The sequence below is a fragment of the Nothobranchius furzeri genome, chromosome 7, assembly GCF_043380555.1.
Source record: "Nothobranchius furzeri strain GRZ-AD chromosome 7, NfurGRZ-RIMD1, whole genome shotgun sequence".
Lineage (NCBI taxonomy): Eukaryota > Metazoa > Chordata > Actinopteri > Cyprinodontiformes > Nothobranchiidae > Nothobranchius > Nothobranchius furzeri.
In genome coordinates, this window is record NC_091747.1 from 39,382,802 (window position 1) to 39,407,293 (window position 24,492).

General features: G+C 44.8%; 1 protein-coding gene across 5 annotated transcripts; it reads right to left on the bottom strand.

Moving 5' to 3' along the window:
- Positions 1-1,872: 1,872 nt before the first annotated feature.
- pfkpa (phosphofructokinase, platelet a) lies at positions 1,873-23,386 on the bottom strand. 5 transcript variants are annotated; one of them, XM_054751337.2, is made up of 23 exons: positions 23,156-23,386; positions 20,994-21,067; positions 19,187-19,264; positions 18,873-19,062; positions 18,513-18,678; positions 18,379-18,423; positions 18,195-18,303; positions 17,500-17,595; positions 16,809-16,901; positions 16,130-16,255; positions 15,448-15,512; positions 15,267-15,336; positions 11,196-11,342; positions 10,350-10,420; positions 9,640-9,727; positions 8,819-8,971; positions 5,687-5,839; positions 5,112-5,276; positions 4,968-5,029; positions 4,415-4,526; positions 4,165-4,264; positions 2,772-2,877; positions 1,875-2,680 (listed from the first exon to the last, which is right to left on the bottom strand). In XM_054751337.2, the coding sequence occupies exons 1-23, from the start codon at positions 23,247-23,249 to the stop codon at positions 2,524-2,526; spliced, it is 2,520 nt and encodes an 839-aa protein (XP_054607312.1). In that variant the 5' UTR covers positions 23,250-23,386; the 3' UTR covers positions 1,875-2,523. The 5 variants fall into 5 exon arrangements, with proteins under 5 accessions (XP_015810380.1, XP_015810378.1, XP_015810379.1 ...); XM_015954894.3 differs by lacking the exon at positions 8,819-8,971 and having other exon boundaries at positions 1,873-2,680; XM_015954892.3 differs by lacking the exon at positions 5,687-5,839 and having other exon boundaries at positions 1,873-2,680.
- Positions 23,387-24,492: the final 1,106 nt, after the last annotated feature.

Genomic DNA, 24,492 nt, shown 5'->3' on the forward strand with positions numbered 1-24,492 from the left:
TCTGCTGGATTTTGGGAGGCCTAAATTGGCGGGAAACTCAGTGGGGTTGATTTAAGTCTAAGCTTGTGTTGTGTGTGCGGGCTGGATCCAATCCCCCCTTTAAAAAACCACGTCCTGGAATGTATGCTTGTTTATCCGTAAGCCTGCACCGCCAGCGTCAACTCCTAAAAACTTCTGCTGTCCTGAGTCTTCTTTTCTTTTCACAGATTCATCATTTCGTTTTAACATTCATGATGAACGTCACTGATGTGAGTCATCTGAAGGAGGGGGGAGCCTTTTCAATCCCAGCCGGCGTGGATTTATTGGTTGTCGTTGCTGCGGTTAGCCGTCTACCTTCACAGTGATCTATTGAAGCGCTGCTGCTAGTTAATGCAGCACTAGAACATCCAACCGCTGTGGTTCGTTAGGAGTGAAATTAGAGTTCCGGGGAGTCTGTGAGAGATGCAGAATGCACTTTTAATCTAAAAAGGTCAATGTGCACAAGCTATTTTGGAGATTCACTGCAAGCTTATAATTGGGGCCTTGTCTGAAGACAACGAAGAATTAAATGAAGACAAAGTTACAGAGCGTGTGGCTGGCCTTTGATGAGAATCAGGAGGTGCAGGCGCTTCATTTGCAACCTTTAATCAGTCCAGTGAGATCGGATTCACGTGTGATGGTAGAAGAGAAGAAAGTGGGGGGGGGGGGGGGGGGGGAGAAATGAAATGGTAATTAGTATTGATTACCTATGTGCATATGACCCCGCACTCGCCCCTTGCATTCTTAAATCAACCCAAATTATTGGATTTTCTAATTTCATGCTCAGAAAGAGGCAGCCTGCAACACAAAAGTGCCTGCACAACGAACCATGCAGCAGCAGCGGGGTCTCAGGAAATTATAGAGAAAGGAAACAAGTCTTGTTTTAGTGCAGAGCTGCAGGTGTGAACCCGAATTACTCAAAGTTTGGAGTAATTATTATCCCTGAAAAGTCTGCAGGGAATAAAGGTGATGCTGGTTGCTTTTTCTTCAAATTACATCCCACGTCACTCCGCTGTCACTAAGCCGTGGCCTCTACCCAGACATATATGTATGCAATTACTACAGTTAGCAGAGGAAAAAAGGGTCAATTTACCCAGGAAAAAGCTGCCCAATTACATGTATGCACAATTAATACACCCATGGGAAATTGAAATTTTCTTTCAAATGATAAGATTAATTCCTAATTATTGCAACACACACACTCATGCACGCTTGCACAAAGGCTCACACAGTTAATCTGTTTTAGAAATAAGCCACCGTAAAGAGGAGTGGACAGCAAGTGATGGAGGGAATCCGTGTCAGCATGGACCCGGTGAACCGGGAGGCGGCAAGGATTAGCCAGCATGCTGCCGCCATCTGCTGGCTCTGCAGCAACACAGCTCTTTTTCTTACCACACACACACACACACACACACACACACACACACACTGCATCATCCCTGAACACAGATGGAGGCAGATCTCTGGATCTAATCAATTTCCCTCTGGGATTAATAAAGTATTTTTGAATTGAATTGCATTAAAATTCACAAGCTGCACATATTTTATAATTGTAAGTTAAAAATGTTGACATTCTGCACAAATGCAGCATCTTTATGGGCTTAGTTTTTTTCTTTTATCCATTTTCACTTTTTCTGTGGTTATTTTGTATTTGAGGTGATTTTGTGTCGACACCCTCGGCCACTTTAGACACCTGCTTTATTAAAGTGACAGATAACAGGGATGTTTATATGTAAAATTGTTATTTTACAATTTTAGTACCAAAACTGATATTTTTTTCCAAGTTGACGTTGATGAAGTTGCGTTTCAGGATTTCTATTACAGGACATTTAAAAAGGAATAGACAGAACATGGTACACTTCTATAATCTGCTTTTATTCCATGGTAAACGTGGCTCACACATCTAAATTGGTGCAAATGACAGACAGCTACTTAGTACAGCAGGTTCTACGGTACAGTTATCAATATATCCATGTTTACAAGCAAAATAAACAATGTTAAATTTATAAATATTAGTTCTCTGTGTAAAGCACAACAAGTCAGTTGAGCTGCAGCAGCGAAACTGTTGCATCAGTCTCATGAATATACTGAACCTCTACTCGTGCTAGGCAGGCAGACACACACATACACACACATACACACACACACACACAGCAGATAAAGTGTCTATTCTGTCCTTGTGCAGCTCTGCAATCAGAGCCTGTCTAAGCAACTTGGGACAGAGAAAGTGCAATTTAAAATTAACAACACTAAACATCCAGGGTCACAAGAACACACGAGTTCATGGCAAGATGGCTCTGTGTGTGTGTGTGTGATAAAAGGAGCACTGCAGGAGCTGAGAGTTCATGAGCTCAAGGATAGAACAGTGACACTAAAAGAAATGAGAAACAGGAAATGAGCACAATGTGGGGCCAAACAGAGCGCTCCTTCACACCTGGACTATCACCTCACACGCTTCAGCCTCACACACATCAACTGGACTTTGGGGACACAAGGCGAGGGTCTTCACATGGCTACTGAAGCGTCAGAGTCTTTGGGTCGACTGTGGATGACGTGTTCCACCTGTCCCGAGTCCGAGACATCATAGCTCGTCTTGTACTTGGCCAAGATCTTCATCAGAGGACGCAGCTTCAGCCACCATTGTTCTTTAGGGATCCTGTGACTGCAGAAACACATGATGCTCCATGGTTACGATGTCTTGTTGTTGGGGTGCGTGAGAGAATGGATTTAAGACCGGGTAATAATATACGCACACAAAGTCAGTGTCATCTTTGAGCTGCACAACAGGTTGGAAGACCAGAGCCCTGGCACGCATCCCCAGCAGACAGCAGGAGTCCTCGGTGTTGGCAAACACTTGTCCTGCAGCAAATGTTCAGAAGATCACGAGGCGCAGCTTGCAGACACACAGGTAACACACACCCGCCAAGAGCATAGCTGTCACATTAAGGATGTTTAACGACTGGACTGATGCTCTTTTATTATGAACGTAGTTATTAGATCTTACTGCGTTTTCTCTCTTTCATACAAGGTCATCTTATACCTCTACTGTTTATAAGAAGCTGTGCTGAAGGTCCTAGAAGGACTTAACAAGGCCGGGCCTCAACTAACACTGGATTAACAAATACTCATCCGTCAGCCTCAGATAAACGACGTTTAGCAAACACGAGACTCAGTCCTACCACCAACTGGGACCTGCTGACACACCAGCGTCTGTCCACACTGAGACCAGCTTTACATCTATGTGCACCAAGAAGAAGGCTCCTGCTTCAAAAGACACACCTTCAAGCACAACTCTAATCAGTAGTTGTCCACATGGAGGAGACAAATGTCTCCTGGGGAAAGGTTAATGCCCAGATGAGCGCTGTCCAAAAATAACTAAGTAGAAAGAACACACTGCACAGCTAAGCATGGCGGTGGCAGCATCATGATATGGTGGATGAAATTATGAAGCAGAGGAGGATTCCTCTGGAAACATGGAATAAATCAATCATCAATAAAAATCCCCTAATAACGGACACCTTTGCTCATGGTGGGTGTGTTTAAACACCTGACAGCATCTGAACATGAGAACAAACACCACAGTCTATATGAAGGGACATCGAGGTGATGAGCCAACACAAAGAGAAGAGGATGCAAAAATAAAGGTCGTTACTAAAAGGCAACTACAGCGACCACACAGCCGGACAAACAGGAAGTGAGAGGGGAAGCAGCTAAAACATGTTTTATCCATCCAGCCATGCTTACACGTGCCCAGCTCGGTTTTTTTTAGACGACTCAAACTGGAGACGGCTCACATGCTGGCTGCTGACAAGCGTGTGGACAAAGGCACAGTTGTGCCCCTTGTGCCTGGACAGGATGTGTGCATCTCTAAGATACACAGTGGGACGGGGGACATGGAGCTAAACGTAGAAACATGTAGATGGTCATGGAGCCAGCATGAAAGACATTTACCTTCGTCTTATGTCGCCCGTGTGTAACAGAAACGACACAGAAACAAAGAGAAGTTGAATTTAAGCCATTAGAATAATCAGGAATTAACCAGACTCCATGACAGAGGTGTCTAACGGGGGCCATGTCTCTGCAGGGGAGGGGCCTCCTCTACTGCACCATGGGTAACGACACAGACACGGAGACCACCAGCTTTACCTCGTCTGTACGTCTCCACCAGCTTCTGGGAGAGCCACTGCATCGCCTTGGCTGAGATCTTGGTCCCAAAGTTACGATCAAACGGCGACGGCGCACCTCCCTTCAGAAAAGAATTGCGTTTCATTATAAAACTACATTTTAAAATGGGGAAGAGCAGACTTCCTGCTCTGCTGCCCAGTCTGGGGAGTCGTGTCTTCTCATGACTCGCGGTTTGATCTACCTAAGCTGCGGGTCAAATGAGAAAGGTTACCTGCTGCATGTGTCCCAGCACGTTCTTCCTGCAGTCAAACACCCCCTTCCCTTCTTCTGAGTACAGCTGATAAATGAAGTCCGTTGTGTAGTTGTCGCTGCTGTTCTCATTCCTACACACCAAACACGGCGTTAACACCAAGGCACCTGATCTGGCTTCAGCCAAACGGTTTGTTTCAGTTTTATTCTGCTTCACGCATGCTCCACACGTCTAAAGCAGAACAACACGAGGCCACCGTCTGTATCTTACAGCAGTTTATGGCTCAGAAACAGCGCCTGCCTTTTACGAACCACGGGCTGGTGTTTATCGATCCTGGTTCACGGTGGTGTTAAACACATAGCATTCACAAGAACATGTATTTCTCTACTACTCTGGTATTATTATGAGATGTTTATAGAAATAAGAAAAACCGTCTCCCTGCACTGTGACCACGTGGATCACCGATGGGAAACAGAACATGTTCTTTAAAGAACCAGTTAACGGCTCTAGCAGCAGTCATGGAAACCTCACTAATAGTCAAGCTCCAGCCTTATTACGTTCTCAAAGGTCCCACCTGAGAACCAGTCCTCTCTGGATGCTGGTCTTCATTTTCTCTGTCAGATGCTCAACGTTCGCCTGTAAGAATAAACATTAGCTAGTTTGACAGGTTGCGGCTAGCCTGCTCTGACCAGATTCAGACCAGTGTGTGTTGTTGTACCTGCAGATCTCTGATGTCAAAGGGCTCCTCGTAGATGTAAGCTGCATCAGCACCAGCCGCCAGGCCTCCGACAGTAGCCAGGTAGCCACAGTAGCCCCCCATGGTCTCAATGATGAACACACGCCTCTTGGTCCCGCTGGCCGACTGCTTGATGCGGTCACAAGTCTGACACACGCACACACAACCCCACAGCGTCAGTGCAGGTTAACGAGGTGTACATGTATCTGAGCTACGTGACGCTTTAGCGTGGTAGCTCATCTAACCAGCATGAACACTAGAGCAGATTAGTGTCATCATGTTAGCATACTGTCTAAATAACACAACAGCCAATCAGCATGCTCTTAAGTTTTACTGGGTTCAATCAAGCTAAACACCACTTCAGGGACTGGTCGGACTCCTGCAAAGGATGAGAGAGCATGTGAAACATTTAAACGTGTATGTGGGAGTCTGTCCTGTCCTCAGCTGGATGGAACTGGGTCGACCCGGTGCTGTACTCCTGCAGTGTTCTATCTAAACTGTGTGGTTTTAACTCTTGAACAAAGTGATGAAAGCTGCAGCAGACTGAACTGTCTTACCTCCACAATAGCATTGAGGGCCGTGTCTGCCCCGATACTTAGATCAGTGCCTGGTACATTGTTACTTATGGTGGCAGGAAGCATACACATCGGGATGCAAAACTCCTCAAAGGTAGCACGAGCTTCGTACAGCTGCAGCAGACACTCAAGCGCCTGAGGCGGCAGTATACAAAACAATAGGTTAGAGCCACTAGGGAGGGCCGGGAGGTAGGACTCTCTCAGTCTGAGAGGGCGGACCCTGCCATTCTGGCTCTTTCCGTGTGATAGCCGCTGTGGCTTCCCTTTGGCAGACAGTGCAGCAGAAAGGATGGAGAAGAGGGAAGAGTGAAGAGGAGGATAGAGTGCAGGTGAGCATCAGACAGGGAGAGAGGATGGAGATCTGGCTGTTAGTGTGTCATGGCGCTGAGTGGCTATTTCAGCTGTGGGGGCGTCTAAACACAACAGACGTGACGAGCAGCACTGATCAAGTCTGCAGACATGGAGGTGAGAAGATGATGGGCTGGCTGATGACTTTTCTTCTGCTTTACATGCATCCTCTCATAGACCACGCTCTCTCCTTATTTAACTCTATATATAAAGTTTGGAAAATGCAAATTAAAAAAAGCTTTCCTCGACTATTTCATCCGTGACCACACAAACCCAGAACATAAATCTACTCGGGCCTGCAACAGCCTCCAGAAAAGTTCAGATGAAGTTATTGATAATGTTTCCTTTCCTTTGTCGTGCCTTAGGTGTGCAGAAATGTGGGTTTTTATTGAGGTCAGTAAACATAAACCTGTTCTGTAAGATCCCCTAAAAGACTACCAGCATCGGTTCTGGCCCTGAAGTGTCCTGACCTTCTAGAAGGTGCTGCAGGAATCTGGGTGGAAGTCTTGAGTCGTTCCTTTGTTTTATGTCCAAAATGACTAGAGTGGTTTTGATCACTTTAACTCTCCAATGTTTTTCTTTGGGTTGTGGCTCCAGCGTCTGGAGTCTAAAGCTTGGTTTATGCTTGACGCGTTCACTTTCCGTGCGGTGATGCGGCTCGCGGATGGAACGCGCTTCACAACTCGCAGCGTTTATGGTTCGTGCGGCTCGTCTCTGCGGTGAGCCAATATTCTCCCAAACTGAACGGGGCAGCATGGAGCTCTACTGCATGCATCCAACACTACACCATAGTAGAAGTAGAAATTACTGTTTACAACATGGCATTCCAGCATTTTTAACAGCGTCCTCATCTTTTCCGACAGTGTGAGCTATTTCTCTCCAAGAATTATTAACAACATGTTGATCACGGTGATCTCTGAGAGCTGAATGATACAAATGTCTGTATTTACGAACCTCTGCCATACTAGTTCTTGCCGGTCCGCCATGTTTTTCCGCGTCCGTCCGTGTGGTTAGAAATTTCCCTAGGTGCGCGTTGCGGAAATGTTGGGCCGTGCGGAGACGCGGTGGAGGGGCGTGGTTGTTAAAATGACGCAATTTCGCCGTGCGGACCTCGCGGACTCGTCAAGCATAAACCAACCTTAAAGGAAACGGTGTGTGTACGTTGTAGCTCATCCCCACCAGAGTGTGAATGTGTGTGTGACTGATTGTTGTAGTCAGCTTTGTCATTTCAAATTGTCATTTTTAAAAGTGTTAGTAATAAATTCTTAACTTTAAAAACCTGACTCTTCTTTGAAATGAAACACAGAATGGTGTATATTTTTGGGTTATTGAAAAAGCAAAGATTCCTTTAACTTCTGATTCAATAAATAAACTTTTGCTATTAAATGTAATGATCTTAAATGAAACATTAATCTTTGGATTAAAAATAGACCAAGCTCGTTGAACTTCTATCGAATATATAATATCCTAGATATTTATATGTGACAGAAGCTTCGCTGTCAACTTGTTTGAGCTTTTCTCAGAATCTAACGAAGCTGATAGCAAACAGCGTTAATTCTAGTATGTAGTTAAACACGCTGCATTGTGTTGTAAAGCGCCTTGAGGGGTTCCAGGACTCTAGAAGGCGCTGTATCAAATACAGGCCATTTATAAAGGAAACGCTTGTGTTGTTGTTCCTAAATCAGTGCTGCGTGATCTGCTGTGGACGGTTTGAGTTCAGATCTAACATTTATTTTATTCCCTACTTGTCCATGCTGCTGTCGTGATCAGGCACAAGAGCTGGACAGAAAAAACACGAGGAAGCAGCCCAAGTCCAAAGACAAAGACTGGAGAACCATGAGAACTGTTCATCTGGAACATCTCAAAGGAAGCAAAGTTCAAATGAAAACATTAATGGTGTCAAACTTTTGCACTGAACTGTAGTTTAAACAAATAGTATTTAACATTAAATATTTTTTGAACTTCTTATGCTGACTAAACATTAAAATCTATGTTGTTTAATTTTCCCTTCACATGAATGAACACACACACACACACACACACACACACACAGTGAGGGGCAGGCAGAGCAAACATAGCGGTCACAACCCTCGTGCAGCTCACAGCATGCCTCCATGTTTCCACTTACCTGTTGGGTGAGGGAGGGATGTCGCTCATGACCTCAGCTGTCACCAGTCGTGTCTGACACAGCACACCGGCTGAATTTGATGCTCTAGTTGAGCTCTAACGTACCAGATGTGGTGTACAGCTGCTGACCGTCACAAGAACCGTATTCTGACTGCTTCCATGCTGTCGTTCTTTTTAAAACACAGAAACAGTTTTGTTTACCTGTTTTGTCGCTATGTTTCGCCGGCGGCTGCAGGCTTCCTCAGGCTGACGCTGATGGTGGCGCGTCACTTCCTTCTCCGTTTAACGTGCTCTGCTGCCCGCGGATAAACGGAGAAGGAAGTGACGCGCCACCATCAGCGTCAGCCTGAGGAAGCCTGCAGCCGCCGGCGAAACGTAGCGACAAAACAGGTAAACAAAACTGTTTCTGTGTTTTAAAAAGAACGACAGCATGGAATTAGAACCACGACACAGCAAGAACACACCTAAGATGTTCTGACTGGTTGGTACTGAGTAACTGGTGAAAAAAACTGGGTGTGATCCCTCCCTTCTTGGACCAGATGGATGTGCTGTGTGAGCATGTTTGTGGATTCTGTGTGTGTGTGTGTTGTTTGCATGCATGTTCGTGAGCTAATCTAGTCACCGTTCTCCATCACTTACAGTAGTGATGGCGTTCAGAGCCGTGTCGGCGCCAATGCTGAGGTCTGAGCCAGGCACATTGTTGGAGACAGTGGCTGGGACCATGACCATCGGCACACAGAACTCGTCATATTTCCCACGAGCCGCTGACAATTCCAGCAGCGACAGCAAGGCCTGCAGGGCACAGCCAAGGGGTTTAGTCGTGTCTGGAGGGGGGACTTTGGCACGGTGCTTTGGTTGAGAGGTGCTACTTGCCACAGGGAAGGGAAAGAAAACAGTGAAGAGTGCCAAGGGGAGGAGCCAGGTCTATCACAACGGACAGCAGCAAAACAGACAGGTACCACTCCACACTCAGCCTCACAGACACTCACATGAACACAGGAACACTTTTACTTCCATACGTCACAGGAAAATCAAAGCTGGAGAGCATCTAAACAGGACTGCATGAAATGGCTGGAGGAAAGCAGGATTCCAAATCAAAACTTCTAAGCTGGCCCAAATCACTCCGATGCTTCAAGTTATTCTCCCCATTTTTAAATCAAATGGTTGTTGCAGTTGGACTCATTAGCTGTGATGTTTGAGTTTTACACAGAGAAAGGACTCTGAAGCATCATTATGCACACATGAGCCATATGGTGATGTGCTGGCATGAGAGGGAGAGGACTAAAGGAACAAACACATCTGGTATAATAAGTCAAGCTAAACAGCTGTCGGTTTAACAGCATCAACAACAATCAGCTGCTCAAGTCATAAATATTCATCATTAAAGCTCTTTTTAAGCTAGGAGACAAAGATCAGCCAAATAAATAAATAAATAAATAAAGTAACAGGTCTGAACCTACCTCGAATCCACCGATAACCAGCAGAGCGTTGATGTTATGCTTCCGCATCTGCTCGGCTATTTTCTCCACATGCTTTGCAGGAAGTGTTCTGAGGAGGAGAAGTATTCACAAATGTACTCACGAACTGGAGAGGTGCCTAAAAACTCAGCAGCCGTTTCACACAGAAGGAGATAAACTAAACAATACCCAGCCACAAAACACAATCTGTTCTTATGTCCTGCAGGACAGCTGAGGTCAGAGGTCACCCTAGCACTGCTGCAGTCTTCAAGATGTCATAGTTAGTTCATGTGATGATATTATAAACTGTAGCCTTTTCAGTGCCTCCATAGGTCAGGTCCAGCAGGCCTCTCTAACATAAAAGTGACAGCACTGCAGAGGTTTAGATAACATGAGAACTGTGACATTCTGGTGGCCGAAGCCCCACCGTCGGAAAACACTTTGGTCCTGGCTGGGTGCAGATTAGCTGAATTAGCCATTAGCTTAGTGATCCTGTTGGATTTCAACTACAAACTCAGAAGATTCAGAAAAAAGTTGACTGGGAGGAGTTTCGTTTCCTATCTGAGGAGGAGCTTTCACATTCAATTCATCATGTCAGTTAAAATGATCAGTTTAGTAACTCGTTCTTTGAACTGAGGCCGTTCAGGACGGTGTCTCTGGGTTAGAATGACACAGAAACACACTCCGATCCCAAATTTCCATGGAGTTTTTACCTTTTGGTTCCTAAAAGCGAGCCACCCTGTCCTGTCCATCCTCCGACATCTCCCCATTTAATCTCCTTAATCTGGGAGGACGACAACAGCAGCACATCAGTCACTTCATGACAGCAGGTTCAAAGAAGAAGAAGGGTTTACCATGACCTGTTCCATGGACCCAGATCAGGAACAACAAATAAACTCTTTACATTAAACCTTAATGACAGATTGTTAAAAAGCTGCCTTCCCACGAGCTGCCGTCTGATTTCTGCGTTTGCACCAACTGGATGCAGAGACCAGTCCTTACACGGCATTAAGGGAACAGTAGCTAATGTATTCTCATGGACTGAAGGGTTTCAGGTTTCCTTACAGCAAATAACAGGAAATGTAAGAAGAGTGTGAAACCACTTCCATCGGTAAGAAAACAAAGAAACAGTCTCAGCTTACAGCCGAGGCCAGGCTAATCCGTCTAATCAAACCTGTCCGTCCCTCTGAGTGAGGACCCTCTAAAATCATCCATCTCTTCTGTTTTTAACAAGGTAACAGACGCTGTTGCCATCTGCTGTTTGTTAGCGGTACTGCAGCTGCTCAGGCGGCTCAGGGAGAGTTTATGTGAGATTATCCCTCGAGTTTCCATGATTATTCCACACTGCACTGCATCGGACGCCTGTCAAGCTAAGCCAATTCTCTCTGAGTTATTGATTTGATAAAAAAATAAAATAAAAAGTGAGCTGTGCACAGAGTAATTTCCATCAAGCTTTTTGGATCGATTCCAAACAATTCAAAAGGCCAATCTGAAATCTCTCTTTGCTGTGATGATTCAACATTCAAATCCTGGAGACGAGCAACATCTCAGCAGCTCACCTGTCCTTTGTAGAAGCCTTCAAAACCATCGTTGACTGCAAACATCTTGTGTCCCTCAGAGATCCCCACCCTGACCGCCGAACGGACAGCGGCGTTCATGCCGGCAGCGGGGGCTCCAACGTTCAGCACCGCCACGTTAAAGTTGCTCTGTGGGCGTGAAACACACAGCAACAGGACACATATGAGCCAGTGTTTCCCCTAGGAATTTTTCCAGCTGTGTGTGTGTGTGTGTGAAGGGGGGGGGGGATTATGACACGTCTCACCTTTATGTTAATATTGTTTTATTTGATGCACTCCACTCTGAACTGCACCAATCCAGCAACTGCTGCATTTTTATAACTAGTATTAAAGGTGAATACACCAATATTTGCACAAGAATAATTTTTGTTTTAAACTCGCAGTGACACACTTTGCAGGGGGGTTGGCATTTAATTTTTCTTGGCGTCTGGAAAAAACGTCTCCTTTTGCCCCCCTTTATTTGACTTCATGCCCCCTTTATTTTGGTCCAAGATCATTACTGGGCTGGCCCTATTAAAAACGTTCTACACTAGGGGTTGTATGAACTAGTCGACTAGTCGACTTCACGGCTCTGTAGTGACTTTTTATGCCTGTCATCGACTAGTTGCTGTCACGTGATAATGACTGACAAGATGCAGTCCTCCAGCAGGTGATGAGCCCCTGCGTCGGGAGGCGGAGGCGACGCGCTTTGCCAGAGCGTCGGTACTGACCCCGGCGGTAAAACGGACATTTAACCAAACTGTGACCTTTTCCCTCTTGCAATTTTACCTTCCCCTCACCCCCATCCTAATCTTAACCAGTTTGCGCATGCAAAGCTCTGATCGTTGACGCGCTCCAGACATCTGCGTCCTGAGCACCGCCAAATCAGGTGTCACCACCTCAAAAACAAATTAAACACGCGATCGTTCATGTCGGCTCATTTCCTTTCATGTTTTCTGTCTGTTATTTGTGCCTGATGCGTTTCGCTGCTGCGGAGCGGGGCGCATCACCTGTTTTGTTCTCCGGTGACGCACCCCAAAATTCCACTATCTCCGCTCCGGCACGAACTCCGCAGCAAAAACGGTTCCGTTGTAGTCGGCCGGCGAGCAGCGGCACTCCGCTGTTTTTGCGGTCGGTAGATCTTTTAGAACTGCAGTTCAGAGGTAACTCATGAGGTGAATATATATGAACCCAGGTAGCAGTTTTTCTTTAGGATTGAGAGGAGATGCAGGAAGATAATAAACAGACAGGACAGAAAAACTGTCAAATAAAAACAAGTTAGTTTTGTACCTGGTGGTTGCAACAAACAGACACCACTGAAGGTAATCAGAAGTGAGGAACAGAAAATGAAATAATTATTTTAATGTTTAGAGCAGCAGGAACTCCGAGAGGCTGCAGGCGCATCAGTGAGTTTGCGGCCGCTGCGCAGGGGGAGGGGGGAGAGGGCTGAAGTAGGATGCAGAAACTACCGTTATTAAAAGAGATGTGTTAACTTAGAAAATGTGTGCGCAATTTTAATTGTCAAAACTCCAGCGAACCTACCGACCCCCCCCCCCGGTGCCGCTTCAGGTGTATGACGTCATCAACGACTAGTCGAAGTCGACTCGATTTTCATTACTTGACTGTCGACTTGCAACTCCTATTCTACACCCCTGCTTAGTAGACTTAATGAAGTATTTTTAGGTCAGTAAATATAGTGCAGAGTGGAGACAACCCATAGAAGCACTGATTTGATCTCATTTCAGAGAAAAATAGAACAGGTCAGATGCACCAAATAAATAAAATTACTAACAAACTCAGGAATCTGTTTCTTTGCTTCATTGTTCTGGTGCTGAAAATATCACTAATGCGGATCAAAGGAGACACACAGATGAATGCACCTTAATATTTGGAAATTAGTGGGTGTGGTTTACATCAATTCATTATTTTAAATCAGAAATTGATATGGATTGATCAGAAGCTGCTATGTGTATTGTTTATTTGGAAACTATTTACAGAGCACCCTCAGAATTGAGATTAAATATTTTTGACCACAATAGTAAAGAAACTATTACAGAACAAGTGTTTCAGTAAAATCAGAACATTAATATTTAAGTGCTTGAATTAATGCATCTGAACTCATGCAGTAGGAACTAGGAAATATGAAATACTAGAACCATTTTACTTTAATTTGATTAAACAGATTTTTTCCTAATGCTGTTGGCATTTTTCCCACACACAGTTAAACAAAACAATGTTGATTAAGGTGTGTGTGTGTGTGTGTGTGTGTGTGTGTGTGTGTGTGTGTGTGTGTGTGTGTGTGTGTGTGTGTGTGTGTGTGTGTGTGTGTGTGTGTGTGTGTGTGTGTGTGTGTGTGTGTGTGTGTGTGAGAGAGTGTGTGTGTGTGTGAGAGAGTGTGTGTGTGTGTGAGAGAGTGTGTGTGAGTGAGTGAGTGAGTGAGTGAAAGAGAGAGAGAGAGAGAGAGAGAGAGAATAATAAAAAAAAAAAACAGACCGGAGAGGAGGCAGTGACCGACGCATGCACGAGCAGTTTTCAGCTCTGTCTTGTCAAATAAGACATTATCTGCGTACGTTACGAAAAAAGTAACTTTAAATATTCAACCGAAAAAGAGGCGAGCTGAAGAAAACCTAGGGAGTACCGAAGAAACGTGAGCAACAGTGATGCAAGCACAGAGAGATCCGTTACTGCCTGTGTGTGTGCGTGGGCCGGAGCAGAGTTTTGTGTGTGTGGGGAGGGGCGGGTGCTCTATGCCAGTGGTTCCCAACCTTTTTCCCAAGGGACCCCGTTTTTTACCAGTAAAATTTTTGACGACCCCCTCCCATTCTCTCTTCCAGTACAAACATTATTAAGAAATGATAAAATTGTTCAAGCACATTTTAATATGCTTTGATTCAATAGATAACAGTAATAGTAGGCTCCAGTACAGAACAGTCATTAACAATACCAAACAGAGCATAATGTGCTTGACAGTTTGTATTACTTTTCTGAACACATTGTTTCTTGTAAACACTGATAAATCAATCATTCCTTTCAATAAACGTTTGACACATAAAAAATACACTGAGCAAAATGTACTTAAATGTGTATATTACTGTTTATACTAGATTATTTACTGTAAAGGCTGTGATTAATCAACCAGTCCTATCTTTAATGAACTTTTGACACTTGAAAATAAAACAGTGAGCTGAGCAAAATGTTTTTAAAAGTGTGTTACTTTTTCTGTACTAATTATTTCCTGTCTTAATATCAGTAAACTTTTCACTCATGAAAAAAAAATGTGAGCAAAATGTAGGCTATAAACAAGTAATAAATGAAGTTTTAACCCCTTAAAGTGGAGAGGTCCTGGCGACCCACTGAGAGGCTTTGGCGCCCCCTTGTGGGGGTCGGGACCCCCAGGTTAGGAACCACTGCTCTATGTGACTGGCCAATCACAGAGCGTGAAGGCAGTCAGTTACCCAATGAGGATTTTCCTTCAGCACGATTACAGATATTTACTAGTTTTACTCATTTCATGCTGGTATTCGTCAAAAATGCTTTATCCGTACCGGATACTCATCTGAAACGAGTATCCGGCTCATCCCTAGCTGTAGCCACCCTGCCCTGCCTCCTCCTCCTTGCTGCCTGCCGGCTGTGATCACAAGCAACAACAGAGTAGTTCCCGCTGCTTCTTCGGGAAACCGCACAAAAAAATTTTAAATTAAAATTAAAATTTAAAAAAATCTATGAAAGGGGATCTTGCAGGCGTGGCACTGGGATTTCAGCCGTGGCGGGCCGCAACGGCTACGCCTATGCAAGGGAAACACTGTGAGCTGTACACATCAGAGGTGACCTTTCCATCACCCCTGCTGTAGTTTAATCCCACTAAATGTCACGCTGTATGTCAGAGGGCACCTGTTGATGTTCTGAAGAGGAAATCAATACTTGGCTTCTGGTGTATTCTCAGTTACCCGCAGAACACCCAACTGTGTGTGTTTGGGTGGGGGTCCTTAATCATCCTCCTGGCCAGCATCAACCAGCCACGCATCAGCAAGGGAGCAAATCGTCATCTGGTGTGTGTGTGTGTGTCAGACTCACAGTGGGCAGTTCAGACTCAGGTTTACGATGAGCCAGCAGTTTGTACGTCTTCAGGTTGTTTTCAAAGCTCCTGTATCAAACCCAGATGGTTAAAATGAGCAGAAGCTACTGAATCAGGTCTCCGTACAGCTGATCACACTCCACAACATGATGGAGTTCAAAGATATGATCACGTCCATACCTGCCCCGAAGCTTCACGGCCTCCTCAAACCGCTTCTGGTCCATGGCCTTCTGGACTTCTTGAGTCTTAGTAAAGAAGAATTGATATTTTATTTTTGATTTCAGCAGAGCTAGATTGTTTTTCATTCCTGTAGAGACTGTGTTTAACATCTACGTATAACCATCCTGCACACTACAAATCCCACAATGCACCAAAACAGTCACCTGACTCCAACATTACCAGTGCATGTTCTCCAGTAGTCTCATATTGAACCTGAAGCCTACTGAAACAAGTGAAACAGGTGGGAGGATATCTCCATCGTTGCATATTTCATTTAAAATCAAAATATTAATAAATTTAGTTGGATTTGATGACTTTGAGACTGAGACGAGGACAGTTTCTCCAACAGTCTCCTGCTGCAGAAATCAGTCAAATCCATTTGTGCTTCCAAAATGGCTATCAGATTTGTTCCCAGCAGAACCCAAGCAGGAGGGGCCACCAGAACAACACAGCTCCTTTGTCTCTGACATCATCAAGACGGCAGTCACCACCCACCCGGCCAGCGTCTTCAGATGAACGATCTTTAACCAGAAACACACGCTTCAAATATCTCCTCATTAGTAAGACCTGTGTGTGTTTGTGTGAGCAAGTGCAGTACACGTGCGGTATTCTTGGACCGTTTCCAGCACCATGCAGAACTCACCGTCTGTACACACTCCATCAGAGGCACACGCACCGACTGGTTCCCACACAGAGAAACCACACAGGCCGGTGTGTTGGCGGTGGTCTCCAACAGGGCCAGAACAGCCTCCACCCCCATACGACTGGCCTTCACGTGACACACACACACACACACACACACACACACACACACACACACACACACACACACACACACACACACACACACACACACACACACACACACACACACACACACACACACACACACACACACACACACACAGAGAGACAGATGAAACTGCATCGTTATCTGCTTGTTTTGGCAGCATCCTCGTGTTTATTTAGAATAGATCATAACACCTGTCTGCTTGGTGGAAACCAGGCAGGAACTAACCTGAATTTCTCCACCAGCTGAGCCCTAAATCTCTTAATGTATTTAACCTAAAGGCTGACACCATTTCATCACTCAGGTCATCCAGGTGACGACGCCAATTTATCTAAAAATAACTTTTGCGACACACGAAAGCAGCGTCAATAATTTATTTATTCTTTAGAAGCAAGTTGCTATTTAAGGCTTAATTATTTCATCAATTATGTAACAAATGGCAACAAAAAGCTGTAGTTGTATTAAATGCTGTAGGACAAACACATGCATGCAAAAACACCACCTCCTCCCTGTTGGAGTTAGACAAACTCACCAAGATGCGGTCAAAGGCAGAAGGTGTTCCTCCTCTCTGCACATGGCCCAGAATCGTCACTCGTGTGTCGAAGCCCAGGTTTTTGACAACGAGCTACGAGGACGAAGCACACAGGGTTCAGCAGCTGGTACCATCAGTCCTCTAGGAGGATCTGCTACTGAAATCTGATTCATTTATGTTTGAATTCAAGACAGAAGACATAACAGAAAACAGGCACATCACACACTGGGACACAAACACAATATCCAAGCTGAAGAGAAGGGGAAACGACAAAGCACAAGCAAGCCATTCTAATTTTTCAGTCATGTTAGCAAGGAGCCCGTAGCCCACAGAGGATCCCAGGCAAGATGTGAACTAGTCAAAAGAAATACTCAGGCAGGTACTATGAAAATAAAACACTCGATGGATGGAACCAGTCAGCTGGGGGATGGGAATCCCTCCAATCAAAATAAAAGTGAGTGTCACAAACCCAAAGAGAAAGTGTGAAAGCATCTTGGTGGACAGAATAGTGGCTGTGAGGTTTTGTGAGAGTGTTTTAGAGCAGTTAGAGTACAGTGCCATGAGAGCCATCTTACCAAACTAGCAACTGTGCCTGATAGAGCATTTCAGAAACACAGCAACAGAGTCAAAGCCACATCGGGGCAGAGGTAGAGGCATACAGGAGGCTTGCTGCACAAAGCTCTGTACTTACATTCTTAATATAGTCAGTGGTAATGGGCTTGTTGTTACGATCAATCGCCCCTTCGGCTACAATTATGATATTCAGCCTTTTCATCCCTGCACGGTTCTATAGGGAGGGCGTGGTGGAGAGACAACATGACAGAAAAACTCAGTGTGGCTGTGACGTGGGCTTTCAGAAGCACAGGGGCCAGACGAGGACAGCCGGGGAGCCCAGGTCCAGAAAATAGTAGGACCTGCTGTCCATCGCTGCCATCAGCAGCATCCTGCTTTTCCTGATGCTTGTCATCACTTTATCATCGTCAGATTAACAGGCTAGTGAATGTTCACTCATGCTAGCTGGGGCTCTATCAGGCGGCGCTCTGTGCTTCTGGCTTCCCCTCTCCTCCACAGTCAGGTACTCACATCCTTGACAAAACTAGAAGTGATAGGTTTCCCGTGCCTGTCAATGGCTCCCTCTGCGACTATGATAATGTTGAGCCTTGTGCCCCTGGACCGGGTCTGAATCATAGATCATTGGAACGTTTCAGAGCAGAAAACACAGAGCGAGACATCAGATGTTCAGATAGAATCAGACTTTTCTAAATGAATAAACCTAACGTTCCTCCTGCAGAAACAAGAGCTGTAACAGAAGTTAAATAAAGTTCGACTCATGATGAACACGCGTTAAATGTGCTTTACTGAGCTTCAGGTGGAGGTGCGAGTTACCGCTGATAGTTTCTGACACATCTTCTCCTCCCAGCCATCCTCAGGCGGCATCTCAGGGATCAACACCCAGTCTGCACCGCAGGCCAGCGCGCTCACCAGGGCCAGGTAGCTGAGATAACACACACAGACAGAACACTCAGGGGTCAAAGGTCGCCGGCGCTGCTCTAGTGAGTCGGCTTCTTACCCGCAGTGTCTGCCCATGACCTCCAACACAAACGTCCTCTGGTGGCTGTGGGTGAGGAAGAGAAAAGCTGAATAAGAAAAGGACTGATGTCTTCAACACGACAGGCTGGAGAACAACGCCACGCTCCGTCTCACCTCTGGGCGGTCGTCATAATCGCATCCACCACCTCGATGATCCTGTGCAAAGCAGAGTCAGTGCCGATGGTCATGTCGGTTCCACAGAAGTCGTTATCGATGGAGCCCACCATCCCCACGATGTGAAGGGCAGAGTACTTCTGGACCGCGTCAGCTTCGATCAGTCCTGAGAGGGTCGGGGGGGTTCAAACAAACACACTGGAAACTTTTCAGCTGAACAAACACGTAAACGCATCAGGACAATGATTTTACTTCATTTAAATTAGTTCCACAAACCAGAACAAAGCCTAAAATCCACCTGGAAGCAGAAACTAAATAAAAAGCCATCATGAGGGATACGTTTGTGTGTCTCTCCTCTACCTTGCTCCACCAGCTCAGCCAGTAGCCCGCTCCACTCCTCCCTGAAGAGGTTGGCCCCCGTCAGGCTGCCGTCTCCTCCGATCACACACAGGTTGGTGATGCCGTGACGCACCAGGTTGTGAGCGGCCTTCAGCCGTCCCTCGTGGGAGCGGAAGTCTTTGCAGCGAGCGCTGCCGATCACAGTCCCGCCCTGATGACAGAGACAAATCCCCCTCTATACGACTCATCTGTGTTTATTCCCCTCCCTTCTACACAGAAACATGACTGAAACAATCCTTTACGGGGTTATAGTAAATCTGTGAAACGCTGCTCACCACTTGCAGCATACTGGAGACACCCTCCCATGTGGCCTCCTTTATGTTCTCCCCTCCATCCACCATACCCTGATATCCCTGAGAATGGAAGCGGACAGGATTAGCTGAGTGGGTTTGAAAACAAACACGGCGAGGCTCACAGCTTAGGTCGAGTCATTGTCTTCAGACAAAGAGATAAGTTTACTACATGCATGTCATGAGTCCATCTCCGTTCTGTATGGTTGTGTGTGAGAACACACACACAATGCTGCTGTGCCTCGGGAGAGGGGAGGTCCATATGACGCAGCTAGGAAGACCTCAAGTCAGTTATGTAACGACACGCAGAGGGAGCAGAACACACATGTGAACGCTGCTTTCACTTCTCTAAGCTTGGTAGACAATCTGCTGCACCTGCAGCTTTTAAAACACACACACACACACACACACACACACACACACACACACACACACACACACACACACACACACACACACACACACACACACACACACTAGGGTTGTCATGATACTAAAATTTCAAACTCGATTCGATACGGGGGGAAAAACTCGATACTCGATTTCGATACTATTTAAAAACACCAATTTATTGAACAAGTTTATTCAAAAAATAACATTCCTCTATTTATATTGCAAAAATAAAATGTTAAGAATTAAGTGTATAAAGTGCTTAAACCTTTCAAGTATCAGCATTTTTTTTAAAACGTGCATACAAAAACTGGCGAAAGTTAACACTTTAAATCATGAATTGTCTCACTATATATACACTATTTGCAGAGTGATGTTTTGCTGCTTAAACTCTGTTTAAGGTGCATTTTTGTCATAAGCTGTAATGCCATATGTTTTGTTCTGTACTTTTGAACAACTCTGTTGGTCAGTAAAGGGAGAAAACGAATTTCTCCACAGTAGGGCAAAGGTACATCTACCGGTAATCTTAATAAAAACAGATTGGCACACGGCAGTGACGTCATTAAAAGCATCGGTTAATTAGCCGCAGCTAGTCTGTTTACGCCTAGAAATCCCAGACTTGCTCCAAACGAACAGGGGAATCATGTTAATGATTCCTAACAAAACCTTTCGACATGAAGATGTTTCGGTGCAGATAATGTCTTATTTCGAGGCTGCACCATGGGTGCCCGTCCGCACCCGTTATATGGATATACACTGACGGCGATTCGCCGATGGATCTAAATACCCCGGGGAATCCAAGTAGCACCAAAGTTGTCAGCGTGAGTAAACAAACGTACTGCATGCTAGAAACTAAGTCTGGGTTGCAATAAACGGGAGTTTTCCTTTAAGCACATAAGCGTGAATATACAACTACGTGTCGGACTCGGAATGCTGATGAAGTTGGGCTGTGAAGCGCCTCCCAAATTCGCTGTTTAAGTTTTTGTTTATTTGTTTATTTTGTTTAACTTGGATCGGAGACAACTCGCGTGGGAAATTGCAATGTAGCCATGCGGCGTCTTCTTCTTCTGTTTGTCTGGGAGGCGGAGGCTGCTTTACGGCATCTGGCTGTCGTGCGTGACTGTGTACTTGAAGAAGGCTGCGTATAATAGTCCATAATATCGATACCACAGGGATGGAGTATCTAATTTAGATACCACTTTTAGCATCGATTTATATCTAGGTATCGATTTTTTTGACAACACTAACACACACACACACACACACCTGGTCTACCTGTTTCAGCCAGGACAGAACCCAGTGACCCTCGGCAGCAGACCAAACTGGTGGAGTGATTCATGCAGCAATGCTAGTAAGATAAGTTAGTGTTAGCATGTGTGACTGTTGTGTGCTGACAGCTCACCTCATGAATGAGATAAACTTTTGCACCCACGTAGATCCCCATCCGGACCACAGCACGCACAGCAGCATTCATCCCTGCAGGAAACAGGAAGATCCCGTCATAAAAGTGACTTGGTGCAGTAACGTGTGAGCTAAAACCACACGTGACGACACGTTTGTGGTTGGGAGCAGAGGTTCTGCAGGTCCAAGTCTTTTCCTCCAGCCTCTTACTCACGCTGCGGCTGGCCCAGACTGTGTGACCGGAGAGCCAACATGGCGGGTTAGCTGGAACACGGACAGTAAAGACAAAAGACGTTGCTGCTCCCACCGAAGGACTGAAGGAACTTGGCTGACTTGACGAGGTTCATTTCAACTTACTCAGAAACGAGTGGATCACTGCAGTCTGGTCGCTAAGCAACCAAGCATTCAAGCTGCTGGACCAACGAAAACCTGCTGATTTTAAATTCAGTGTTTCACTAAAGTCTTCAACAACTTTCAATGTGTTTCAGTTTCTTTTTTAAATCTGTGAAAATCAGTTTTTAACATTTTATTCACAGGACATTCATTCTTTCACCGTTTTGTAAGAAATGTTTATTTTTATTTGACGAGCTTCACAGAATTCAATCTTTATAATGTCTCTAAACTTGAAGAACGAAGGTGTGTCGCGTCAAAACAAGACACACACACATAAATCAAGTTATAATCTGTAGGCGAGAGGAGTTTTAAGAGGATTCCACCACAACAACTCTTATTTTACCGGTGAGACATGTAAAATAATCCAAACCTAAAATCTGATATAATTTGAACGTGTTAACAACAGAAACTAGATTAAATCTCTCCTGTTATGTGTAAAGACTGCTATTTTTTTCAATTATTTACTAAAAACACCTCCTTCTAAAAAGCTTCTCCACCTCTGGCTTCCTCCACTCTTGGTCTGGTGAAATGAGTGTGCTACATCAGCTAACAGCTCTTTGGAAATAATGGAAATATCTTTTTCTACCTAAAAAAGTGTGAAACAAATTCTGTTTTTGTGACAACCTAAATGTAACTTCTGTCAGAGGCTTTTTTATGCTTGAGGAATTAAAAGGGTCAGTGTTAAATGACAAACCTTCCTATAAATTATTCACGTTGAAATGATCAGATAGACTGGACTGAACACGATCAGCAAAAATTAGTGATTGCTGATGAAAAAATGGACTTTTGTGGCTCCAGATCTTTAATAATACTAACTGGAACCAGTAGAACACATACAGGTCAGAGAGGGATTACCAGTGATGTTCATTGCAGCAAACCATGACCTGTCGTCTCATTATATAACCATGTAGAGACGTTTTAACTTAAATCGGGGGATATTTCATGGTGCTTTCAGGTCTCGATCAAAGCGGACAGTCTTTTATTCTGCATGACTGAAACTTTCTCAGGCACACCGAGTTAAAAGGCTGCAACAATGGCCTCGGACACCAAAGCTCTGCATAAACCATCTCAGGTCTCTAGTGCCTTCCCTGGGTGAACTATCGTTTCAGAAACGTCACCATAATCATGAAACATCTGGACAAACATTGTTATTATGTATCCGAGCTTTAATTCTGGTACATTTCTAATCAAAATGTACCGGTGGTGCTGCAGTCAATAAGAGATGAGCCGGTGGGTCACGTGACCAGAGTTTCCCCTCTGACGTGAGGCGACTGGGTGCTGCTCATCACGTACACAGGATGCAGGCATCCCACTGCTGGCCCACACTGAATATCATCACAGCCATTACCGGTGGCGTGGTGCCCTCAGCGCCGCCAGCATCCACTGCCTCCTCTAAGTTACCCGGCCTATTACACTTAGCTCGTCGGTGATTATGCTACAATATCCGGTGTGAACGGAAAACCCGGCCGGCACAGGCTGACCTTGACATCTTCTCGGACGCAGAGCTGATGGAGCACCATAGCCTGTCAGAAAGATGCGTCATGTGTTAGCACAGCTAGCTACCGGCCTTCCTGAAGGCAGCATCGCTGATACAGCGTTACTGTACACGGACCTCGCTGGTAAAGTAATAGATATAAACGTGACAGACACAGAAACACGTCCTTCATCAGCAGCTCACTGCTGTAGCCGTGTGTTTTTGCCTCCTACAGACCGGTCTGCTCGAACACCAAGGCTCTTCCGTGAGTTCCGGTGTGTGGATGTGAGTTTTACCTTGAGCATCTCCTCCGCTTGTCAGCACGGCGATGGCTTTCCCTGCTCCCGACAGGTTCTCAAAGAATATTTTCTTGGTGTCTGGCTGCGCCATTTCCCCTTCGGTTCAGAAAATGTCCAAGTTAAATTCGATAAAACAATCTAAGGATGTGTTGTTACAGCTTGTACACTCTGTGCTGAAGTGATGAAGGACAACAGTCCTCAGCCCCCTCTAACCGCGTCTCTCCTTCTCCTTGTTCCGCATCTAACCGGTGGCGCGCGTGAGGAGAGTGGTTGACGTAACGGTGAACCAATGAGATCTTCGCACAGCGGCTCAGTTGATTTTGAACCAATCATATGGAGCACAGCTCGTTTGTAGGCGGGTCTATTAGTAGAAGGTTTGTGATTCGCTCTGAGTGGTTTACTGGGTTAAAAAACCCATTTAAAACAAAGTTATTCCTAAATGCTACACGTGATACCAAAACATCATTAAATTATCCCAGAGTCCCTGCAGGTTTGGATAAATAGATTTTCTCATCAGTACCCATTTACGTCATTTGTATCCTTGCCATTAATATACATTTGACACATTTTTAGGCAAGGCGAAGCAGCTTTCATACAAAGGCAATCCAATGTGTCTAAACTATTAATGTCTCTTTCCAGTTTTAATAAGAAATTATTTAGTTGCTTTAAAACTTAGTTCTAGCCAAATTTGCAGTGTTGCGCAGTATCTGAATGTTTACTAACATAATGCTAGTTCATCATAATGTTATGTTAGGGATATAACATTATGATGAACTTATATCCCTAATTAAACGAACTATTTTTCTGGACTTTTTTCTTTTCTCTGTTTTGGGTTGTTTTTTATAACAGTCAGAGGTTTGGAAAATTATTATTAATGCTTTTAATCCATTTATTTATGTAAAAACGTCAACATGATTGCAAAATCACGGCGTTTTGTATATTTTAATGATCTTTCTTCTAATTCACTTCAGCGTTATATAGTTATTTTAATAGAACTGTTTCATACCAGAAGGCTTGTAAAGTTTTACACGTTCATCAAAGTCATTGACTTTTACGGCTTTGAGTTCATTTTGAGAGTTGTTGTAATTCCACCAAATTGCCATACGAGGGCGCTCATCATCCATGTAAAGCTGAAGCCAAAGATCAAACGGAGGTAAGATAATTCACTGCCTTCTGCTCTCGGGCTAAGATGCTAAATAAGCATCCTAGCAAGGTCGTGCACAAGCCCCCATTTCACCTTGGTATTGTTCTGTATTTCTTTTACTTTGACTTTAGTTTCCTTCTTGTTTTGTGCTTTTAAAGGCTAACTTTAAGGGGAAAATAAAATCCCTTTT